The sequence below is a fragment of the Pseudorasbora parva genome, chromosome 17, assembly GCF_024679245.1.
Source record: "Pseudorasbora parva isolate DD20220531a chromosome 17, ASM2467924v1, whole genome shotgun sequence".
Taxonomy (NCBI): domain Eukaryota; kingdom Metazoa; phylum Chordata; class Actinopteri; order Cypriniformes; family Gobionidae; genus Pseudorasbora; species Pseudorasbora parva.
In genome coordinates, this window is record NC_090188.1 from 40997645 (window position 1) to 41022629 (window position 24985).

Consider the following 24985-nt stretch of genomic DNA (forward strand, 5'->3'; position numbering starts at 1 on the left):
ATCATAAATGTTTCTTGAGAATCAAATCCTAATATCTTAATGATTTCTGAAGGATCATGTGACTCTGAAGACTGGAGTAATGATGCTGAAATAAATGTTTTACAATATATATACAAACTTTGAAGTGAATATAGACGTGCATATCAGATAATTGTGTATGTGTGTGTGTGTGTGTGTGTGTGTGTGTGTGTGTGTAAGAATGTGAGTCTGTGTGAGTGTTTGCACACATGTGTGAGTTTATTTGGAGTGTGTTTGTGTGCATCTGTCTGTGTGTGTGTGTGTGTGTGTGTGTGTGTGTGTGTGTGTGTGTGTGTGTGTGTGTGTGTGTGTGCGTGTGTGTGTGCGAGTGCGAGTGCGAGTGCGAGAGAGAGAGAGAGAGAGAGAGAGAGAGAGAGAGAGAGTTTTCAGATTAGTATGATGAGTATGTTTTTGTAAAAATATCAGGACACACGTGTATGATGACACAGGTATTACAGGAGAGGGTGAAATATGAGGACATTACCCATGTCCCCACTTTTCAAAAGGCTTATAAATCATACAGGATGAGTTTTTTGAGAAAGTAAAAATGCAGAAAGTTTCCTGTGATAGGTAGGTTTAGGGGCAGTGTGTGTGTGTGTGTGTCTGTGAGAGTGTGTCTGTGTTTGTGAATGTGTGCATGCCTGTGTGTGTGTGTGTGTGTGTGTGTGTGTGTGTGTGAGAGAGCTTTAGTTCCAGTACGTCTCCCACCTCTATGTCTCTCTCTGGATTCAGGTCGTGGTCCCACAGAATGATCTTGTGGTCTTTGCCGCCCCCTGTGAGCAGAGTGCCGTTCCTCATCTGACACAGAGTGAAGACGCTGCCGTCGTGAGCCTTGATCTGACGCGAGATCTGGAACGCTCCTGCGGGATCAAGAGCCGGTTAGTCAGACAGATGGAGACTCGCACACAATTTCTGGAAACACAACACCACAAATATCCCTCCTGGCTGAGGCACTTCATGAGCCAGACTGCTTTACCATACGGGATGTGATAGCGCTTTCAGGGAAAGAGAAGCTCATCGATATGCTTGCCAGTGAGGCCAGGGGTGCGTGTGTGTGTGTGTGTGTATGCCCTTGTTTATATTACATTGTGGGGACCAAATGTCCCCATAAGGATAGTAAAACCTGAGATCAGCTACACTGTGGGAACCAGCCAGCAGCCCCCACTTTTCAAAAGGCTTATAAATCATACAGGATGAGTTTTTTTGAGAAAGTAAAAATGCAGAATGTTTCCTGTGATGGGTAGGTTTATGGGCAGGGTGTGTGTGTGTGTGTGATGGGTAGGTTTAGGGGCAGGGGCAGTGTGTGTGTGTGTGTGTGTGTGTGTGACGGGTAGATTAGGTGCAGTGTGTGCGTGCGTGCGTGCGTGCGTGTGTGTGATAGGTAGGTTTAGGGGCAGTGTAAGGGGATAGAAAATACAGTTTGTACAGTACAAAAAACATTACGCCTATGGAAAGTCCCCACAAAGATAGTGAACCAGACGTGTGTGTGTGTGTGTGTGTGTGTGTGTGTGTGTGTGTGTGTGTGTGTGTGTGTGTGTGTGTGTGTGTTTGTGTGTGTGATGTTGCAATCTGGGAATTCCGGCAGATTATCACATCCTCCTGTAATAATACTGATGGCTCAGCTGCCTGTGCAAAGAGCCAAACCGAGGGAAATATAGCCCCTCAATACACACATATCTCCACACACACACGCTCACATTTCTGAGAGTGTTGCTCAACAGACTTAGGTTACACACTGTAACACACCGACACTGCCACACTTCTACAGTTTCATGCTATCTGCAGATGCAGAGACAGGAAATCAGCTAGACGAGGGCATTTCAGGACACGACATATGACAAATGATTCAAGAGAAAAAGAAGAAATGTTTTTTTCTGAGCAGCCGCTGCAGCACATGCAACGCTACACAGCAAGGGACTCGTTTCTGTGAAGTGTAACTCCATTATTAAACTCATTTAATGATGATTCATAATGCAACCTGTTTCCTCTTTCAGGTCATGGTGGAGAAAGACACTTTATTTTAAGGTGTCTGGGTTACAGTGAAATTATGAGTCTTAATAATTAACTAAAGGTACTTACTATAGGGTTAGGGTGGGATTGGGGTTTGGTTTAGGGTTAGTTGCATGTACTTATGCATAATTTATAGTTATTACTACAGTAACTACATGTAACGGGTAACAAGGACACTTTAAAAGTTACTCACCAAGACTGCATGTTTTTGATCAAAAATACAGTAATATTGTTACAGTAATACAGTTTAGTATAATTATGAGTTCAGGTGTTCAATCCCTTCATGGCCACAGGTGTATAAATCAAGCTCTAGGCCTGCAGACGCTTCTACACACATCTCTCAGGAGCTCAGTGAACTCAAGCGTGGGGCCGTGATAGGTTGCCACCTGTGCAATAAGTCCATTCTTGACATTTCCTCACTACTGAATATCTCAGAGTCAACTGTTAGTGTTACTTACAAAAGTGTAAGTGATTGGGAACAACAGCAACTCAGCCATGAAGTGGTAGGCCATGTGAAATCCTAGGTCAGAGAAGGTCTGCTGAGGGTCACAGTCTGAAGTCACCAACTTTCTGCAGAGTCAATAGCTCCAGACCTCCAAACGTCTGTGGCCTTCAGATGAGCTCAAGAACAGTACATAGAGAGCTTCATGGAATGGGTTTCCATGGCCGAGCAGCTCATCCAAGCCTTACATCACCAAGAGCAATGCAAAGCGTGGGGTGCATTGGAGTTAACCAGCCGCCACTGGACTCTAGAGCAGTGAGACGTGTACTCTGAGTGACCAATCACGCTTCTCTGTCTGACAATCCCATGGACGAGTCTGGGTTTGGCTGTTGCCTGGAGAACGGGACTTGTCTGACTGCAGTATTCTGAGTGTAAAGTTTGGTGGAGGGGGGATTATGGTGTGAGGTTGCTTTTCAGGGGTTGGACTTGACCACTTAGTTCCAGTGAAAGGCACTCATAATGCTTCAGCATACCAACTTTGTGGGAACAGTTTAGGGAAGGCCCCTTCCTGTTCGAACATGACTGCGCTGCAGTCCATGTGCATGTAAAGGCAGGCGTCCCAAAACGTTTGGCAATATAGTGTATATTGAAAAATTGTATTTATTCCACAGCTGAATTTGCAGCATCATTACTCCAGTATTCAATGTCACATGGCCATTCAGAAATCTTTATAATATGCTGATTTCATGCTCAAGAAACATTTCTATTATTATCAATGTTAAAAACAGTTGAGCTGCTTCATATTTTTGTGGAAACTGTGATACTTTTTTCATGATTCTTTGATGAATCTTTGACACTTTGTTTTGAGAGAGAAATCTTGGCAACACTTTAATTAAAGCCTTTATGTTTAATGCATTATAAAAGCATTTTAAATGCAGTAATTCTGCCTTATAATGATTATTTAATCTCATGAATAATTGTAGCTTCAGTTATTATACATTATAATACTCATCTATTCATTGAACACACATTTAGAAAGTATAATGCATTTAAACACATGAAAACCAATTTTTTAGAACCTGAAAGTATTATAATGTATTTTAGATTGGGATACAATTACTTTAAAACTTTCTAATGTACATTATGAATACCTTTATAATGCATTATGCGTAGAGGCTTTCAGTAAAGTGTTAACGAAATTTAAGTGTTAACGTTGAAGTCTTTACTTTTTGATTAAACAAATAAATCATTGGATAATAAAAGTATTATTCTTTTATGTAAAAAATGGTTTCTGACCTCAAACTTTTGAACAGCAGTGTAACAGTATCAATGTGTGCGTTTACATGCACGTTCTTAAGCCGATTATGAACACAAAAGAACCCGTTTTCTTTTATCGGAGTAAGCTCATAAACGGCGTAAGCATAAACCGGTTGGGACAGGTCGTTTTTTGCCTCCTACCCTGATTTCGGGCGGCATGTAAACGCATTAACCTGCTTTCTGTCGGCTTATTGAAGTGCGCATGTGTGATAGGTGACAAAAACGCAAACTTAGAGCAGATTTAAACGCATCCAGACAGAGCGAGCGAGCGTTTGGCATGAAATACCCTATGAAAGACCCTTTTAAGACCCAGAGCATTGTAAAGATGTGTTCTCATCTCATGCAGCAGAAGCAGAAGAGGTTCAGTCTAAACGCTGTATGAGGGATAATATGAGCCGTAAATCTCCCGCTGACACGCTTTATTAAACATCACAACTGACATAACATATGAAAAACTTAGAGTCAGATACGGACATTATTATTATTGACGTCACTACAAGGAAATAACCCGGTTTAAAAAGTCATGTAAACGCGGTTTACTTGCGTTGTCAGTTTACTGGTTTGCATGTAAACGGGGAATACTGGTTATTTCAATAAGCTGATTTTTTGAGTTATCAGCTTACTGGTGCGCATGTAAACGTGCTCAATGTGACCGTGGGGCCAATCTTCTACTTATGTTTCACTGATGTGTAAATATAGACTGTCATGTAAAGGCAAATGTAGAAGTTTGAGCTACAAGCAGCTTAGTTTCCATAAATGCACTGGAGAAAAAGTGTAAAAGTTACAATATGATATCAAAATATCAAGGAAAAGTTGTTGCGCTCAATGGCAGTAGCAGTTGCTGTCCTTTAGGGGGCGCTAAGCGCTAAGGGACTGTACTGCACACATTGAGGAGATAAATAAAGGAGTGATGAATGAGCAGGAGCTGGCGGTGGTTCAGCCTGTGGTGCAGCCAATCCAGTTCCACAGCATGCCAGTGAAAACCATTACAACTCCAGGATCAACACTGAGAAAACAATCTGTCAACCTGTGCACTGACACCAGCACGAGTGCATGAAACACACAGGCTCAGTCACATGGCACGAGCTGTGGATGTCTGAAGATATTCTGCTCTTTTTAGAAGTTTCTATTTCTGTGATCATCCCAGTGCTTCTGGTTAATGAACTGATGGACATTATAGTGTTGAGAAACAAAAGACAACTTTTGAGATCCCTCAAAGTGTCGTGGTACTGAGGAAATGTGACATGATCATCAGGGTTGTAGCACAACGCTTTGGGCCGCTCAGAGAAAATAATCTAACATTCTCTAATCTGTTTTTCTCCATCTCTTCATTTGTGTAACATCTTTGTTTTATATTAGCTACACTACCAAAGAAAAGTTCAGGGTCATAACAGTTTTTTTTTTTTAAAGAAAAGTATTACAAATAAATAATAATTTGATTCAACTAGGACATTCAAGACATTTATAATGTTACAAATTTATTTCATATAAATGCTATTCTTTTGAACTTTCCTCCCCCCAGAAAGAAGCCTGAAAAAATGCCTAATTAATTTTTAACATTAATGATAATCAGAAATGTACAAATATTCAAATCCTCACATGAGAATGATTAGTGACGGATCGTGTGACACTGAAGACTGGAGTAATGATGATAAATTCAGCTTTGATCACAGGAATAAATTACACTTTACTATGTATTCACATAGGGAACGGTTATTTTAAATGATCATAATATTTTCGTTTTTACTGTATATCTGATCAGATAAATGCAGCCTTGGTGAGCAGTAGACTTCTTTCAAACACATTTCGAAACTTTTGAATGGTGTAATTTTCTTCAGTTTTATTACTATTTCTGTGTATTTCACCAATTTTTGAGCTGAAATACACACACATATGGTAGCACACATGGGCCGTAGAAGGTCAAACGTGAGGTTCAGCAAGGTTTTATTTGTTGCATTTACCACAATGTCATAAATTCCTCAGTGTATTTCTCTACCGAAGCAGAAAACTATTTTTTTACAGAATGGCAAACATAAACTGAGCTTTTCATGTAATTTTCACACTGATGACATGAGATATAAACACCGATTTCCTTTAGTAGTGTGTCAGAGGAGTAAACCCTGCAGTCTTTTTCTTTACCTGTGTAGTAACTTTAATGTCTTTAGTTTAATAAACTCACTTTCTTCAGCCCTGTTTATACCGGGTATTGAGATGCGTTTTGGTCGCTCGGTTCACAAGTAGATGAGGGAGACACATTCCCGTTTACACCTGGTGTTTTAATCTGTCTCTTTTGTCCACTTTCATACACTTCTGTTGTTATTTCTTCAAGATGAAGGTCTATGGGCGGGGAAATGTACAGCCCTTTTTAGATCTTTTGATCTAATGGAAGAAATAAGCTCAAGCAATTCACATATGAACCCATCCGGAGACAACGGGAAAACACAGAGAGCATCAGCTTTTGTGTCTGCTCTGACAGTCGCAAGACTGTGTGAGAGAGTGTGTGTGTGTTAGAAATCAGGAATGTTGAGAGAACATTGAGCTTGGTACGTTTTTCATCTTCAAACCGAACTTGGGTCTTCAGCCATCAAAGTTTAAATCCTGTCTGGCTAGATCACATCCCATAATGTTCACTCATTAGGTTAGTAGGAGGAGTGTATGAGGTCTTTTCAGGCTGTTTGAACACATTCGACCACATGAGTACACAAGGAAAGCAATCCGGTCTCATGAGTTTTCCACTACCTCTGGAAGTGGTCAAAAGTGGACAAGCTCAAAGTGTTTTAGACCCCGTTTAGCATCGGCCATTTGTGATCTGATCAAGCACAACACATCTTCATTCCAGGTGTAAACAGAGCCCTAGTAAAGAATGTGGTTATGCATTGATCCCCTTTACACATCTGGCCTCATTCTCCTTCCTTCCTTTTCTTTTATGCCGAGCAGATTTTGATTTTGCTGACAGCATGAACTTGTCTTTGGTTTCAGAGCGCAGGAGATCAGACTACGCTTAGAGGAGAATACCATCACTACTGCCGCCACAGTCATTTTTGTGAGGAAATGTGGGTGTGTGCATGAAATGTGAGTGTGAATGTGAGTGTGAAGTACGTGTACCTTTCGGCCCTTTCCCCGGTGCTGGCTCAGCCGTGCTGCGGGTCCATATCAGCATGATCCCTCCGGAGTCTCCAGTCAGGATGTCTCCATTATTGAGGAAAGCCAAACACTGCACGAATTTAGGCTTCTCATATTTCTGTCAAAGAAACACAAACAAGAGTAAGAAATGTAATGTAAAGTCAGGTTTTAACAGTATAAGGTTTTATTTAATGCCATGTCAGCATCTTCATGTCAAAAATGTAATTACAAAAATACAAGAGTTACATATATAATCAAAATAAAAAGCAAAAAATACAGCAATTAGCATTAAACAAGGTTTACAACATTTACACGTGATAAAAATTCTAAAACATTTTCTGGTAAAATCTTACTAAATAAGTCCTTAAAGGCACAGTATGCAATTTTTCGCCACTAGAGGTCTCTTATTCAAAACTAAGGCTTGATGACGTCTTGATTTCACAGAGCTTTTATTCTGTCAGGCGAGCGCTTCCACTACTTCCGCTTATGTGTGTGTGTGTGGTAACGCAGCTCTGTTTTATCATTTTACACACATTTGAGTGCGTTAAAGTGATGTTATAATGCTACTCTGTGCGTTCGCTCGGCTCTACTATGAGACACTTGTTCACACTGCAGTGAGCGAGATCATGTTAGGCATGGTAACACATGGTACTCGCAGTAAATCAGATTTAATCAATGAGACTAACTGTGTTGAGCAGGATAACAATCATTAGTTTCTGTCCATGAATGATCCAAACAGTTGCTCACCCGTCTAATAAAACACATCATATATTAAATATAAGGTATGATGTCTTTGATAAGTGACAATATCAAGCGATTGATAATGGAAATGTGTGATAATGTCAACAAAGTATAACAATATTCTAGTGGTTTTTAGATATTTTTATATGAGAAATCTTACATATTGTGCCTGTAAAGTGAGCTTATTTAATAAAAAATGTTTTCTATTTGCATTAAAAGCAGGACAGTCCAATAAAATATGTTTAATGGAGAGGGAAGTGTCAGGTTTTATTAACTCTAGAACAAGTCTGCACTGCATCAAGCCGACCCACAGAACTAGTCTATAAATGCTTCTTGAACTAAGAAATATCACTAAAATAAATGTATCTTTTTTTGACTCCATTTAGCTCGTGGATTTTCTCTGAAATCATCTTAAAGGATGATTTTGGCTTTTATTATGTATATTTGGTGTCGGAACTTATCAAACTTTCAAAACGATCCTAAATGCGTTCGTTGTGTGTGCATAGCCTACAAATGGTGGTATTTTGACCAGCTGAGAACTTGTGAAGAGCTTGTGTAGAGGAGTCAAAATAGCGTCAGGAATTCCTCCATCACACACACAAACACAGACCTGCTGTGAGGACACACCGGTTGTAACGCCTGTCCCGAACTGTGATGAGAAAAAACAGGTGCGCTAGAGCATTCTGTCCTTTTTAGGGTCGCATCTTGTGACATCATGTCCTGTTTTTGGTTTGTTAACATGATTGGGTCCGTGTTGCGTTCATATTTTAGTCGAACTGCACCAGAGTTTGTTTGGAGGCGGAGCGAGACCTTCAGTCTTAACACTCAGAGTAACAGAGACAAAGGAGGATCTTGAAACTAGCCTCTGGGAAACTCAATGAGAAAATAAAAGTGGATATGCGTGTCCTTACACCAAAGATGCCTTGTTTGCGCGCCAGTGCGGAACCGCTCCAGGTCCAGAAGAAGATATGGGATTTCCCACAAGTCACAATGGTGTTGGCGTCGGTCGGGTGAAACTCCACCACTAAGACCACTTCATTGGTTGTCTAATAAAACATTAGCAAAACCATTGCATGATGAACAAAGAGATGAGGGGGAGCGAAAGATCAATGTGGAATGAAACGGGGAGTGGAAAAAAGGGACAAATGGAACGGAGATGGCAAAACATGAAAGGATGAGAAGAAATAAGATAAGGGCAAAGAAACGAAAGGAACAAAGGAAGGGGGGTATTTAGAGAGGAAGGGAGTGGTGATATGTGTGAGAAGTTGAACAGAAGAATGAATAAAAAGAGTGTGTCCACGTACCTTAAGCTCAGCGATTTTTGATTTCTTCTGCCAGTCCCACACAGTGAGCATGTGTTCATTAGAGTCATCTATCACACTGAGATGAGTGCCTGAGTCCTACACACACACACACACACACACACACACACACACACACACACACACACACACACACACACACACACACACACACACACACACACACACACACACACACACACACACAAAGAAAGAGATTGAGCATCAGTGACTGTTCACAAACAAATACACTTCTGGTTTCTTCAGTCCCTCCGGAAAAGCACTTTATTCAAATCCAGATGAATATGACCCATACAGTTTTTCCACCTGGATCATAGATTTCCATCCCAACCAGAAAATCAGGAAAAACAAACCTTTTCACAAATTATAATTTGTGCATTCTAGTCATCATGATCGCCTTTAATAGACACGCTTGCCTTTGCAATTCCATATGAGAAAAAAAAGACTTCATGCAATGCGACTGCAATTACTTTATTATCTCTGTTATAATTAACAATGTTATTTAATATTTTACTCGTAATGGTTTATTTATTTATAAATGCATTTTATCTAACACTATGCATACAATCTATCTCTTTGATAATGAAATCATACTTTTAAAAATGCCACTAAACCGCCAGTAGGTGGCGGCATATCACTGTCTTAACGAGTGAGTCGTTGCTGTGTCTCGTTTCAGAAGGCTGCGTCCTCTGGAGGTCGCATTTGAAGGCTGCATACGTCATAAGGCCGTCTCATTTCAAAAAAGTGAGTAGACACTTCAAATGCGACCTTCTTTCACAGGATTTCGGAGTGTGCATGAGGTGTAGCCTTCGCGGCTGGAGAAAACCCACAATTCTTTGCGTTGCCGTTAAAGCAGCACTTGGCAACTTTTGCCCTCGGGGTCCCCCTACAGTTGGGAAAAAATAATGTCCTCAACTACTGTCGTAAGCTCTATCATCCTACAGCAGGGGATGCCATCGCGTGTGCATTTGTGGACATGACAGCCCTGATAGCCCTGAAAAAGTAATGCGTGGGTCGTCTCATAACCCGCGGACCCCATATGTCTATTTAATGGTCGCGGGTGCGGGGCGGGTTGTAAAAATATATACAGTGGTGCGGGGCGGGCCAAATAACTTCATAAAAGCGTCCCGCGGGTCGGTGCAGCACTAACAGTTCCCCTGAACACTGCAGGAGGAGTTCACATGCAGGTGTTCTTCTGGCGGCGCGTGTGAAATGTCATCATCCCAGGTACAGTCAGTGGAATATGAATATCATTTCATGGGTTTTATTTTTTTCAAACGCCAAATAATCGCGATGCTCACGTTTACAAGCCAGCGTCATTATAGTAGTCTATTGGTTGCCGTTTTACAGAATCTATATGATACTTCAGTTCAATGTTTGAGTGGTCGGTAATCACCATAACAAGCAGGACAGCATCGGTCGGGCACGCCTCCTTCAGCTCACGCCGACGAGCAAACGCTGGTCACATGTTGATCCTCGTCCTGCCTTTAATCACATCACTTTTTCGTTTCCTCTTATTGCTTTCCTCCAACAAAACCTTTTCTTTCTTATTTGTCTCTGCTGCTTCAGACATGACTATATTATCCGACGAACAAAGTTGGGCTCGCACGTCCGAATGTAAGGAAGTGTGTGTGTTGGTGGAAGTGACGTATATGCCGTAAAGCAGTCGAATTTTGTAGTTCTTTTTGTTCTCGGGTTACGGCCCGAAACCCGAAGTTTAAAAGTACGATCAAAAACGATACAGACCCCATCAGTCTCTGGCAGACGTGTCATTCAACCTATTGTAAGTCGATTTATCATCAAAATATATTATGAAGGTTGAAAAGTTACCTAGTGCTGCTTTAACAACCATCATATATATTTTTTTATATTATATGAAAAAATTGCACCACTGCCAGATATACATGTGAGCGTAGGTGTGGTGTTTAAAATGTAAGTTCAAGCTAGTTTTTATTTTAAGCTCTATTACCTCAAACAGATAGTTGTGGTTAACAGGATTACAACGCTTTAGTGCTTTTTAAACGTTTAGAACTGTACATTGCTGTCAAGACAAGAAACATTTCATAGTCATTTTCAAGTTATTAATAATTTTCATTCATATAAAATGGCGTGAGAGCGCAACGAGGCTGAACGTGTTGGCATAGCAACGTGATACTTCCTGACTGTGTGTCCTAAAAGGACGTCTCGTTTAATTCTGATTAAGGACACTCCGTATACTGCATCCTACACAGGACGTGTACTCCGGAGGACGCAGCCTTTAAAATTTAACGAAATGAGACACAGCTATTTGGTCAAATGATTTGTTCAAAATGGCTGATTCATTCAGGAATAAAGACCAATCGGTGTATGACATCCCAGTACAGCGAGCGAGCGAGCGGCTACAGAGAGGCTATATGCTTTTCAAACCTCTGATGTCATACACCGATTGGTCTGCGCAGCGGCGCTTTAAGCTGAACACCATAATGTTGCTTGCTTGGAGATGCACATTTTAAAAATAGAGCACAACACACTGTTTTTATATGAAGGAATGTTCCATAGTAGCCGAAAATTAGCCCTACATTTATTATTTATTTATATTTATTTATTTATTTTTATTGCCAAAATAGAGCAAAAACTTATTTTAAAATAATAACTTTTATTAAACTTTTGTATAAAAAATGTTGTGCTATATTGCTTAACTAGACATATCCTTTATAAATATTACAAATAAGAGCTCCCACAGAGACATTTATGCCCAGTTTCTTGAATTTTCAGGGCATTTTAATACATTTTGGTGGAATTTTTGCTCCGAGCCCCCATTAATTTCCAACTCTGTCTTCTGCGCAGCGTGATGGAGAGAGGGCCATTCATTTAAATAAATGAACTAAATGATTAAAAAGGTGCGTTATTAATTTAAACCTCATGGAGCATAATGACAAAAGTCAGCATCACCAAACCTTTTAGTTCTACTTTACAAGTAAAGTTGGTTTAACCCTCAACTAAAAGAAAGAAAAAAACATGAGGATCTGAAAATATTTCAAGGTTCATTAACTGAAAGCTTTATTCATTCAGTTTAGCAGCATTAATAAAGGGAAATGATATCATTCAGCTGAACGACATTTTAAACACGTGACGCTCTTCGTCCATGCAGTAAAGCACGTCCCTGAATGAGCGCAGTCTTACAGCGTATCCAGTTCCACTGCTCGACTAATGTTAATGGTATGACCCATTTCAGAAGTGGCCAAAATAACAAAACATTTACAATTACAAAAGCTAGGAACATATCTTTATAATTACAGGTACTGTAAATCTTCATAGATATTCATGTTTAACCCCCAGTAATTTACAACCTGGGCATAATGAGTCCTTTTATTCTGATCTTTTTCAGTTTTGGATTCATTATAGTTGATTAATTGTAGTCTTTCATCGATCTGAGTCAATAGCACTTGAGCAATGCTTATTAAACACGTAATGCAAACACAAAATGCACTTAAATTAGACGGTTGACTCACGGCTTTAGAGAAAGCAAGGGATCCCACTCCTCTCTCAAAGGTGCCGAGGCCGATGATCTGCAGCGTGGACAGACTGACGGAGTCCCAGACTCTCACGTGCGGCTGCAGCGGCTGCAGGAGAGACGGAAAACATCACAATAAACATTCAAAAAGAGGCCAAAAACGACAGAAACAAGTACCATTGACGGTATTAAGAACCACTTGGTAACATGAGTATTACGGAAGACTAAGTGCAACATGAACACTCGTGCAGAGGGCTTTTACAGTGTTTCCTGGTTTATATTCTTAAGGGATCCTCCGGAAGCTCTCCAGCTAATCGTGTTTGTTTTTGCCCTTCAGAGACATACTGTTTGTCTTGAAAGTTTGTTTGCTAAAGCAGAAACTAGAAAGTTATTCTAGAGCTGTTTTGCAATGTTGCATATCTAAAGCAAAAAAGAACTAAGAAAAAAAAAGGGCGCAACGTTTGAGACTGAAGTAAATAGTTAAACGGAAAAATAAAGAAAACAACTTACTGCATTTATTTGATGTAAATTACAGTAAAAGTAATAATACTGTAATATTTATGGTTTGTAAAATATATATATAAATATGTTTTTGAACAAAATCTTTTCTTTTAGTAAAACTAATAACTGTTTTCAATTTTAATGCATTTAAAAAAATGTAATTTATTCCTTTGATCAAAACTTTCAGCATCATTACTCCAGTCTTCAGAGTCACATGATCCTTCAGAAATCATTCAGATATGATATCAAGAAACATTTATGATTATTATCATTGTTGTAAACAGTTTTGCTGTGCAGTATTTTATCAGGATTTGTCGATAAATAGAAAGCTCCAGAGAACAAAATTATTTGAAATAGAAATCTTTCACAATGTAAATGTCTGTGTCACTTCTGACCCATTTAATGCATCGTGGCTGAATAAGAATATTAATGCTTTTTTTTTTTTTACTGATATCAAACTGTTGAAGGATAGTGTACATTAAAGGGTTAGTTCACCCAAAAATGAAATGTCTGTCATTAACTCCTCACCCTAATGTCGTTCCACACCCGTAAGACCTCCGTTCATCTTCACACACAGTTTAAGATATTTTAGATTTAGTCCGAGAGCGTATGCAAGTGTCTGCACACTATACTGTCCATGTCCAGAAAGGGAATAAAAACATCATCACAGTAGTGCATATGAGACATCAGTGGGTTAATTAGAGTCTCTTGAAGCATCCAAAATACATTTGGGTCCAAAAATAACAAAAACTACGACTTTATTCAGCATTGTCTTTGCCTCCGCGCTTGTTTTCAAACCTCAAATAAATATTAAATCCGTTATGAATCAGCGAATGGATTCATGATTCGGATCGCGTGTCAAACTACTGAAATCTCGTTTTTGTTATTTTTGGACCCAAATGTATTTTGGATGCTTCAAGAGACTCTAATTAACCCACTGATGTCTCATATGGACTACTGTGATGATGTTTTTATTCCCTTTCTGGACATGGACAGTATAGTGTGCATACACTTAGATACGCTCTGGGACTAAATATAAAATATCTTAAACTGTGTGTGAAGATGAACGGAGGTCTTACGGGTGTGGAACGACATTAGGGGGAGGAGTTAATGACTGACATTTCATTTTTGGGTGAACTAACCCTTTAAGGCAAACATAGGCTTGTGCTTTATCATAATAGTTATGTTGATCAAACTCACCCTGCCATCCTTATCCACTCCTGCTATCTGTCCTGTGGCGATACGGATCTTATCTGGGTGAACAGCAAGACTATAAGAGAGCGAGAGAGCAGAACATTCACTCATCAGCACGGTTCAGATGAGCGTGGCTTTTCTGTTTATCACCATGTAAATACACACACACACACACACACACACAGACTGCCCAGCCAATATTGGTCTGTCCAGATACTGATATCTACATATGAGCATTAATTCCACTATTCACATATTTTACAAAATATTCACACAATAAATTTAAAAGTTTATTATTCATTGATAAGGCTGTGTGTGGACTCTAGAACTGAGATAATAGCAAGGTCAAGCTTATTGACCAATGTTGACAATCTTAAAAAACAACTTTATCTGTCCATCAAGATTTGCGTGGTTACAGTGGTTATAACTGCTATGTAACTCTGTATATACAGTCCCTGACAAAAGTCTTGTCACTTGTGTACAAATTGACCTAAAGTGCCGCTGAAATATATCTCTAATCAAGATATTTTTACAAGAAATGGCTCATTTTAATCCCACCAGCTTTTGTGATAATGTTTCAGTGAAAAACTAAACTTTCAAAAAGTATTCTAATATTCACAGCTTGGTAAAGCCCATTGAGTCAATTTTTGCAAAGACAAAAGTGTTGTCGCCTTGTCATATGAGCTTCACCTGTGACTAATAATGGATCAATTAGGTCTCAAGTGTGTATAAAAAGAATCCCAGTACACTAGACCTTCACATCAACTGCAACTAGACCTCTGCAAACATGCCTAAGATTCACCCTGAGACTAAAGTTTTGATTATCAAGAGGCTGAAGACCAGATCCACTGCTGATGTGGCAGACACCTTCAATGTGTCTCAGCGTCAAGTACAGAGGATTAAAAAAAGATTTGAAGAGACTGGAGACGTTTTTGTCAAGCCCAGGTCAGGCAGACCCCGCAAGACAACTGCTCGAGAGGACCGTTTGTTGGCTCAAAAATCCAAGGCCAGCCCATTTTCCACTGCAGCAGAGCTCCACGAGACCTGGTCACCTGAAGTCCCTTTGTCAACCAGAACAGTTTGTCGGATTCTGTCTCGAAATGGCCTCCATGGTCGAATCAGTGCCCAGAAGCCAGCACTAAACAAAAGACAATTGAAAAAACGTGTGGCATTTGCCAAGGCCCACAGCCTGCTAAAAGGATGGAGGCTGGAAAAGTAGCAGAAGGTGGATTTTTCAGATGAATCTTCTGTTGAATTACACCACAGTCGCCGCAAATATTGCAGGAGACCTACTGGTGCCCGAATGGATCCGAGATTCACCCAGAAAACAGTGAAGTTCCTCAAGGCGAAGAAGATCAAGATGCTCCAGGATTGGCCAGCCCAGTCACCAGACATGAACATCATTGAGCATATGTGGGGTAGGATGAAAGAGGACGCATGGAAGACGAAACCAAAGAATATTGATGAACTCTGGGAGGCATGCGAGACTGCTTTCTTAGCTATTCCTGATGACTTCATCAATAAATTGTATGAATCCTTGCCAAACCGCATGGATGCAGTCCTTCAAGCTCATGGAAGTCATACAAGATATTAAATTTGGATCTCACAGCACCACAACTTAATTTGCTGACATATTTTTGTATTTGCAGTAAATTTGTTCAATTTCTGTATAGGCGACAAAACTTTTGTCTTGCCAAAATTTGACCTTTCTGTCTTGATTAAATGATAAATATTTCTTCTGTGAACATTATTTATTTCAGTGCATTAAACATCATTTGGGAGGGTTTTAGCTTTTCATATGAGCTATTTCTAACACCAATGAATTAATTAAAAGTCAGGTTAATATCAGGTATTTCTAGAAAATAGATAAGCGACAAGACTTTTGTCAGGGACTGTATATATATATATATATATATATATATATATATGTGAACAAGTGTATTTACTTTTAAGACCACCCCCCATCCATCTCCAATTAAACTCCATGTAATGCAGTTGAATGCATGCACTGACACGTGACAAGTGCGTTGTGAAGCTCGCACAAGAAGTGACGTCCTCTGTGCTTCTGTGTCACTCCTTGCGCAAACTTCACAATGCACTTACATCCCGTTTCACAACGCTTTTCAAGCCTCAGATGAGCGCCACCCATTCCCTTGCATCATATGGACTCACAGGGATGGATTATTTCCCTAAAAATCTTTGTGTTTATCTGAAGACAGATAAATATTGATCTGGGGTGAGTAAATGATGAGATAAAATCTTTATTTTTGGGTAAACTATCCTTTCGTCTATCATCTCATTTGTTTTCTGCAGGGCCCACAAAAGACATTTCTATCCTGTGATTACACCGCTTTAGAAAGATAAAACTAAACAGCATTCACAAAGACAGCCATTGCTAAAGAACACTGGTACAGCAGCATCTTTCAAAGAAATATTCAGTGAGAGTTGGCAATTTAATGATTGTTAGTGTTAAAGAGTTCACCCAAAAATGAAAATTCAGTCATTAATTCCTCTCCCTCATGTGGTTGGTCACCCGTCAGACCTCCGTCCATCTTCAGACACAGATGAAGATATTAGTGTTGAAATCCGATGGCTCAGAAAGGCCTTCATTGACACCAATGTCATTTCCTCTCTCAAGACCCATAAAGGCACTAAAGACGTCGTTACAAAGCCCATCTCACTACAGCAGTTTTTGTGCACAAAAAAAGCTCAAAATAACGACTTATATAGTGATGGGCAGATTTCCAAACAAAAAAAAATGTTTTGAAATCTGCCCATCACTATATAAGTCGTTATTTTGAGCTTTTTTTGTGCACAAAAACTGCTGTAGTGAGATGGGCTTTGTAACGACGTCTTTAGTGCCTTTATGGGTCTTGAGAGAGGAAATGACATTGGTGTCAATGAAGGCCTTTCTGAGCCATCGGATTTCAACACTAATATCTTCATCTGTGTCTGAAGATGAACCGAGGTCTGACGGGTGTCCAACCACATGAGGGAGAGGAATTAATGACTGAATTTTCATTTTTGGGTGAACTAACCCTTTAATGTCCCATAAGACCAATATAGAACAGCATCCCCCAAATCCCACCATATGTGCTTTCATCTGTCTTACCATTTGACACAGTCAGTGTGTCCTAAGTAGTGGCGCTGTGTCCTCTCCTCATAGTTGAAGAGCACAACCACCGAGGCGATGAAATATACGATCTCCCCGGTAGGCAGCAAGTACACGTTTGCACGGCAGTCACGACCCCTGTAGCCATATCTATCCGTCTGAGTCAAGGAGAACACAACAAAACGCCAAAAACACAAAACACAATCATTTCTGAAGGCACTTTTTGTAATATCAATTCAATGCTTTACACATCCGTCTGTGAATTGAATTCATTTCAGGTTTTTCTCAGGTGCAACCACTCAGAGCAGGATACTTTATAGTTCCACTTTAACCCGCTAAGAAAAGCGCACGTTTTATGTCATCATACTTGACAGTTCAGCTATTGGTGTAACTGTATTTAAACAGGGGAAACGTGGAGGTGTTTGGTCGCTTCTAACTTGATCTCTGTTTGGTCCCATAGTGAATGAACTGGGCTTAGTGGGCTAAACTAAATGCTATCGATTGTCACCACGCGTCAGAGCGATTAAGAGCACGCTCCGAGACGAGAGAGGTGTGTATCAACTCGTCTTAGTTAAGGGAATAACATACTTCTTTATAAAGGGAGTATCCCTTTAACCTCACTCACAATCAGGTCATGGCACCAATGTAAACCCTCTAGTCCCACTCACGTAACACTTCACGTATAAGAGTGTGGGTTTAAGAAAAGTGCATTACTAAAACATCTCTTACTACCTGGCCTCCATTACACCGGAGCCCTAAACTCCTCTGCCATCCAGGTTAAGGCACCTTTAGTTGTATACATGCGTGAATACATTTTGATCTAATGTCCAAATAAATAATATCAAGAGTTACTGGGTTTTACACGATTCTTTTGTAGTGTGGTATCCTCACCTGTGCACATTACTTCTTCTCACTGCTGTTTCCTGATGGTTTATAGAACAATTACTCCAATTTGCCCTCTGTTGTTTCAAAGAGTAGCACAACAGCGAGCGCTTCAGGTGTAAACGACTCGTCTTTTATACTTTTATACTCGTCTTCTATTATGGGGAGGAGCGCACACAGTCAGCAGAGGCTCACACTTGCGGAGCCAGGCCAAAGTATAAACAAGGCTTTACTCCCATCAGGGTCACGGCACCAATGTGCCGGCATCTCCGGTTCTACTGACACCACTCCAAACTGGATTCAAACCACCATTTCCTGCATGGGAGGCCGGCTCGCCCTCAAGGACATTAAAGAGCACAGCCTCTAGCATAACTCGCTAAGTGCCTCTAAGGCCAAGGAAGTGAGATTAACCTTCACAGCTCTTACTAGCTGGTCTCTGTCACACTCACTCCCCTTTACCTCACTCCCGTTCGGGTCAACTCGCAGCACTTAGAGAGGGATTTCAATTGGCGTTTCAGTCATGCAAGGCAAGCATGCTAACAAGGACGCTAAAGACCACAGCCTCGAGCATCAGACACTAGTGCACCTCGAGGCCAGGGGAGTGAGATTTACTCACAAAGCTCTTAGTAGCTGGCCTCCGTTACACTCACCCCTTTCTGGATAACGTTACCAATGTGCCGGCATCTCCGGTTCTACCCGCATCACTCTGCGCGGTATTTGAACAGCTGTTTCTGACATCGAAAGTGGGTTTGCTAACAAGGACGCTAAAGACCGCAGCCTCTAGCATCAGTTGCTAATGCACCTCTAAGGCCAAAGAAGTGAGATTTACTCACACAGCTCTTACTAGCTGTCCTCCATTACACTCACCTCTATAAACCTCACTCCCATCCAGGTCAAAGCACCAATATACCCAAATGAACTGGTGGTTTCGAAATGAAAGGCGGGAATGCTAACAAGGATGCTAAGACTGCCACCTTAAGCATCAGGCCAGGTGAGTGAGATTTACCTGTACAGCTCTTACTGGTCTCTGTTGCATCAGCAAATATTAAAGGGTTACTTCAGCGATTAGCATATGGCTTTGTATCAGTAGAAACCATGGAGTATACTCAAATGATTGTGCTTCCCCCTCTCATCACGAGAGCCCATTCAGCTCATTTATAACGTTAAATGTAATCTGACTCTTGCAGCGTTAGTGCTGTGAGATTCACACGGTGACTCGATAATTTTATTGAACAGACACGTTCAGTTTTTAATTGTAGTGTCTTCTCTAACTCAGTCACAGTAATCCAATAGCGGTGGCTTTGGAAATGGCCTCACAGGGCAGCGAAGCATTCTGGGAATTGTAGCCTTTCATCCCCATGAGACAAAAATACATTTTCTGTCTTTTCTCAGTCTAGAACGCACCAAATTAAAAAATAATTTCCCATTTCTACTACATTAATGACCCAGTTTAAATACAGATTCATCTTTTCAGCGCTGAAGTACCCCTTTAACATACATGATCAAATAAAATAAAAATATTAAAGTACTTTTTGTATTATTTTACAACCTTTGTAAATATTATACTTTTCTTACCTTATAAGTTTTAATCAAATTTAAAATTGAATGTATAAATTTTTATTAATCTTATTTATTGTTGTTTTTTCAGAAATGCAATGTGCCGAGTGCAAAGCATGCTAGAAAGGATACACCCACTCCAGTTTGAGTCTCTCTGGAGGAAGTTCGGTGCGGACCTCGTCGTAGTTCTCCACGTCCGACGGGATAAACATTGTGATAGGTCGACCTCGCATGAACATTTTGATATAGTCACCCTCTGCGGAGATATTTAATGAAAGAAAGATATTCTAAGACAAAATACTAGAGCATTAATAATAATTATTAACAAAATTGGCAGCTACTGTGTATGAAACATTTCTCAAACAAAACCCATGTTTGTTTGTGTGAAGTACATGCATCTTGAGATTAGACTTTAAAATAATTTGAAATTTGGTGCACATGGTCTTTGAGAAGAGTTGGTGTGAGCTTGCTAGTTCATTTAGTACATTTTAACATACACCAATCACATATTAAACCTTTTCCTTGTTACTTAACAGGTTTCTAAATGAGGCTCTTTGATGAAGTTAGTAAAGCTCATGCTCTGAACTTATTCAAAAACCCCAAGCAAACCAAAACTGAAGCTTTGAGCGTCGTGCAGAAGGCCCAGAGCAATGACAATGCCCAAATCATACTGTGGTTTAATAAAGAAAAGTAAGCTTTAAGCGGAAATATCAAGGTGGTGAAAAAAATGGTGAAGCAGAAAAAAATAAAACGCTTTCTCTGGTCTCCAGAATCATTTTGTGCTCATCTTATAAAGTATTTAACACAGAAGAAGACATCTGACCACTGATAACCTTTAAAAAGCCATCACCAGTACATTACCGTCATTGATGTCCTTAAAGGGATAGTTCACACAAACAATACTATTCAAGTCATCATTTACTCACACTCTTGTTGTACCAAGACTTGAGTGAAACATTTGAGAAATGTCTTTGTGTGTGTCAACATTCTTCAAAATATCATTTTTTTCCCCCTTTTTATGTTCCACAGAATAAATCCATCAGGTTTGGGATGACATGAGGGCAGGTAAATGATGACTGAATATTCATTTTTGAGTGAACCAAATATGATTAATTACAACAAATTCTATCATTGTATGATTGTGTCATGTTTTGTCCAGATACTGTAACGAGAATAAGATTTTTCTGATTTGTGGTAAAAATGTGTGTAGTTGTCATGCTACAAGGGATCATTAATGTAATTTTCTTTGTACAAAATGTACTTTCTTATTTCTCTCCTTTGATTTTGGGGTGAAATATGTTCTTGAGTGGATTACTTCAGACAAACACATTCCTCTGCTAATGAGTTACTGGTGGTGAATCTAAGTCACCTATTTAGACCAAATGAATTGTGGGAAGACATGATAAAGTGAGATGTGTGTTCATTGTTTATCGTGGGAGGAAATCCACTTACTTTCGATTCCTCCAGAAATGTTATTTAAGATTTTGAGGATTGAAAGCAGCAGAGAGACAGAAGAAAAGTGGAGGAAGTGACTGACCATTGATCTTTCAGATCGATCAACATGTCAAGAGAATTAAAGTGGGATTAGTGCCAGAAACGCGTATAGTCCAGCCTGAAGCGGGTAAGGGAGCTTTCGGCGGCTTTCGGCCCTGTAGAGAGGAAGGCCTTACCTTGACTGTTTTTTTCACGGGTTGACATTTTAGCTGGGTATGGGACAGAAATAATAATCTCTCAAAAACAAACACAGACAGAATGACAGACAAGGAACAGTTCTATTGATGTATGGTAATAGAAGCCTTTCAACAGTTTTTAAGATGGGTGTGATCATTAGAAAGAACTAGAGCAACAAATGAGAAACCACAAGACGAAGGAATGCAGTTTGTGCCTTGCAGTCTTTGCCAAGATGAAAATGACTTGAGAGATGGAGATGGCGCTCGCACCCGTACTGTTCTTGGCCTAGGGCTAAATCCAGCCTCGGGATGAGGTCGTTTCAGGGCACAGTTCGCCCACGACCTCTGGCATGAGCCTCGTGTTAAGAGTGTTTTTCAGTGTCACTGCTAATCTTGCCCTGGGGCAATGCCAAACACTTAGAGGTGGCATCATGCTATCTTTCATTTATACTTATGAAACTTTTTATTGTGTAGATGTTACTGTGCAAATGACATGTACGTGAGAATTCGTATTGTTTTAATGTGCAAAGGTCTGACATCTTGCACAAGGCATCCGTTTTGTCCGCACCACTGTGATACAGGAAATGAGATGAACACACAAGGAAAAAATGAAGTTGAAACATAATAGATCACTTAAAAGGCAGAATGAGACTTTACCTTGGCTGATGACCGGATCTCGGTGTCTAAAGAGGAAATGGGAAGAAAATCAAAATATTGTCAACGCAAGAGAAAAAGTCAGTTCCAAAAATGGCATGTTTGATCAACTATAGAAATGCGTTAAAGGAACCGTCCCAAAATACAAATTCATTTTATTGTCATCATTTGCTCATTCTCATGATGTTCCCAGCTGTTACATAACGAGAGGATTTAAGCAGAATATCCGACATGCTCCTTTCCATACAATGACAGTAAATGGAAATTAATGTTGTCACGGTCCCATTAGTTAAGTAGGGAATAATGGACAACAGGCCGTTGAATCATCCGAAAATAATGCACACTCGAGGTGGTAATGCGGCCATGACGTAAAGCGGAGGCTTTGAGAGAGAGAGAGAGAGAGAGAGAGAGAGAGAGAGAGAGAGAGAGAGAGAGAGAGAGAGAGAGAGAGAGAGAGAGAGAGAGAGAGAGAGAGAGAGGAAGTGTGAGTGAATTCTGCATCTCTCAACAGCAGCAGCGTCTCTATAATAGTGAAACTGTAAGTTTATCTGCATCAAGAACAGCAGCATTATTACCGTACTACTGAGAAATGTCATGAGGCCTTTAAGCTGCTAAATTATTTTACTGTTATGCTATTATGCCAGCCGTAGTTGGAACCAGCTTCCTGAACAGATCAGATGTGCTCCAACAGTAGCCACATTCAAATCCAGACTCAAAACACATCTGTTTAGCTGCGCATTTACTGAATGAGCACTGTGCCACTGTACGTCCGACTGATTGCACCCTATCTTATCTCTTTATTCTTTTTATAATTATTTTAGTTTACCTTTGTACTTATCTCTGGTTATTGTTTATTTTATATGTTCTTTTGAGTTGAATATGACGCGTGAAAACTGGGTTTGATGGAAATAGTAAGTTTGACAATAAGGTTTGAGTATGTGTAAATCTGTGGAGGGTATGATGAGTGAGTAAGGGTTTTAACAAGAAGGTTCCTGAGTAAAAATCAGGGAATAGTGATTCAAATGGATGTTATGAACGTGTTTGAGAAAGAAATGAATGAGAGGTGTTCTAATTAAGATGGTACATGTATGTAGACTGTAAACTGAAGAATGTTTATTTTTATATCAGATCATTATTGTGGATCTGACCATTTGTTTTTTGTTTTTTTTATTTTATTATTATTATTATTTTAATTACTATATCTTTACGACTGTTTTAACTATGCTTGTTTTTAATTCTTTATTCGTCCATATGGTATTCTTTTTTTCTCATGCATTTGTTACCACTATTTTAATTAATTTCTATGTAAAGCACTTTGAATTGCCATTGGGTATGAAATGTGCTATACAAATAAACTTGCCTTGCCTTGCCTTACTGCTAAAATCATCAGAGCAGCGCTGACAACACGTTTCTGTGCGAGTGTGTGTGTGTTTGAGTGTGTGAGAGCAGGAGAGAGCATGTGCTTTCTGTACATAATAAAACTTAATTTTGTGGCAAAAAAACATGGAAATAATTTTTGGTTTTTATCCTATTGTTTACTATATTTCTTTGTCGTTGAGGGTTTTGGCTCTTTTGTTGTCGCTTTCACTGTAATTCGGTCAAAACCTGGAACTACTTTAGCTGTGTTTCCCTCAACATAATTTATTCATCTTTGTTAACGTTAGTTAATACAAATACAACTGTTCACTGTTAGTCCATGTTTGAACTACCACTGTCAAATGCATATATAATGCATAATACGTAATCATTTCAAACTGGAAGCCAAGTGTCAAGCAATTCGGACTTATATGTTTTAATACATTTTTTTTAATGCAGTTAAACTAATGTTAAATTAGGGAACCTGTAATGTTAAATTGTAAAGTGTTACCAAAAATCACATAAAAGCACCATAAATGCACAATATAAGTTATATGTTATGGTGGAGGAGAATATTATCTGCAAACAGCTGCAAAAATTTCGGTTATCAATAGACTTGTAATATAGCACACAAGTGGTACGGTCCACACTGCAAAAAAAGCTCTTCTTGTTTAGATTTTGTTTCTTGTTTCCAGTCCAAATAGCTAAATATTCTTGAATCAAGATGCTTTTACTAGATAAGTAAAACAACATAAGATATGTTTTAGTGTTTTGTTGAAAATAATATCAAAATGAAGTGAGTTTTTGCCTAAAACAAGCAAAATGATCTGCCAATGGGGTGAGAAAAATAATCTTAGTTCAATCAGAAACAATATAATTTCTCTCACCCCATTGGCAGATCATTTTGCTTGTTTTAGGCAAAAACTCACTTCATTTTGATATTATTTTCAACAAAACACTAAAACATATCTTATGTTGTTTTACTTATCTAGTAAATACATCTTGTTTTAAGAATTGTTAAATATTTAGACTAGAAACAAGGGAAAATTACTAAGTAAGATGGGGATTTGTTGCAGTCCACTTTATGATTGTTTTATGCGAGTGTCTGGAACGGGACGCTGTCAATCCTCTTTTAGTTTTGCTGGTTGAAAAAGAGCACATTAGAGATTCTGCATTACCTTTAATGAAAAAAAGAACAAAATGAACGTGCATGAAAAATTGCTCTTCAGAACATTCAAGCAAGAACCAAGTGCCACATATATAATTAGATCATTTGTAATAACACATGACTAGGCCCAGACAGAATCTGTGGACTGAAATTGGATGAATTCCGTGTAATAAATTAAAGCTAAGATAAAAATATTATTATTATTATTGAACAGCAAGTATTACACTTAATATTGGTAGCTGAAAGCATTTCACCCAAAATGAGCAAAACGAGTATCGGTGAAACTTCCTGAACAATGTGCTTTTCAATTCGCTGGAAATAGGGGAGCTTCTTGGAATTGAAAGCTCCTTTGAAAAGTTATCAAGAAAATTATTTCAAAAAGCCTGAAGCATCATTGAAAAATATATTGGGTGAATTCAGGGTGA

At 39.3% G+C, this 24985-nt stretch overlaps 1 protein-coding gene across 7 annotated transcripts in view; it reads right to left on the bottom strand.

Annotated features, from left to right (window-relative positions):
• Nucleotides 1–24985, bottom strand: part of LOC137045653 (echinoderm microtubule-associated protein-like 4) — a 130990-nt gene that overhangs the window by 21808 nt on the left and 84197 nt on the right. For 5 of the 7 annotated variants that reach the window (XM_067422456.1, XM_067422454.1, XM_067422453.1 and 2 more), the window contains 10 exons: nucleotides 22040–22065; nucleotides 21383–21415; nucleotides 19845–19968; nucleotides 17274–17423; nucleotides 14168–14237; nucleotides 12465–12575; nucleotides 8956–9051; nucleotides 8563–8697; nucleotides 6893–7028; nucleotides 727–878 (listed from right to left, as the gene is read on the bottom strand). In XM_067422456.1, the coding sequence (XP_067278557.1) occupies nucleotides 727–878; nucleotides 6893–7028; nucleotides 8563–8697; nucleotides 8956–9051; nucleotides 12465–12575; nucleotides 14168–14237; nucleotides 17274–17423; nucleotides 19845–19968; nucleotides 21383–21415; nucleotides 22040–22065 (1033 nt within the window). Of the gene's footprint in view, nucleotides 1–726; nucleotides 879–6892; nucleotides 7029–8562; nucleotides 8698–8955; nucleotides 9052–12464; nucleotides 12576–14167; nucleotides 14238–17273; nucleotides 17424–19844; nucleotides 19969–21164; nucleotides 21335–21382; nucleotides 21416–22039; nucleotides 22066–24985 lie in introns of those variants that run through there. The other 2 variants (XM_067422455.1, XM_067422459.1) reach the window with 2 other exon arrangements.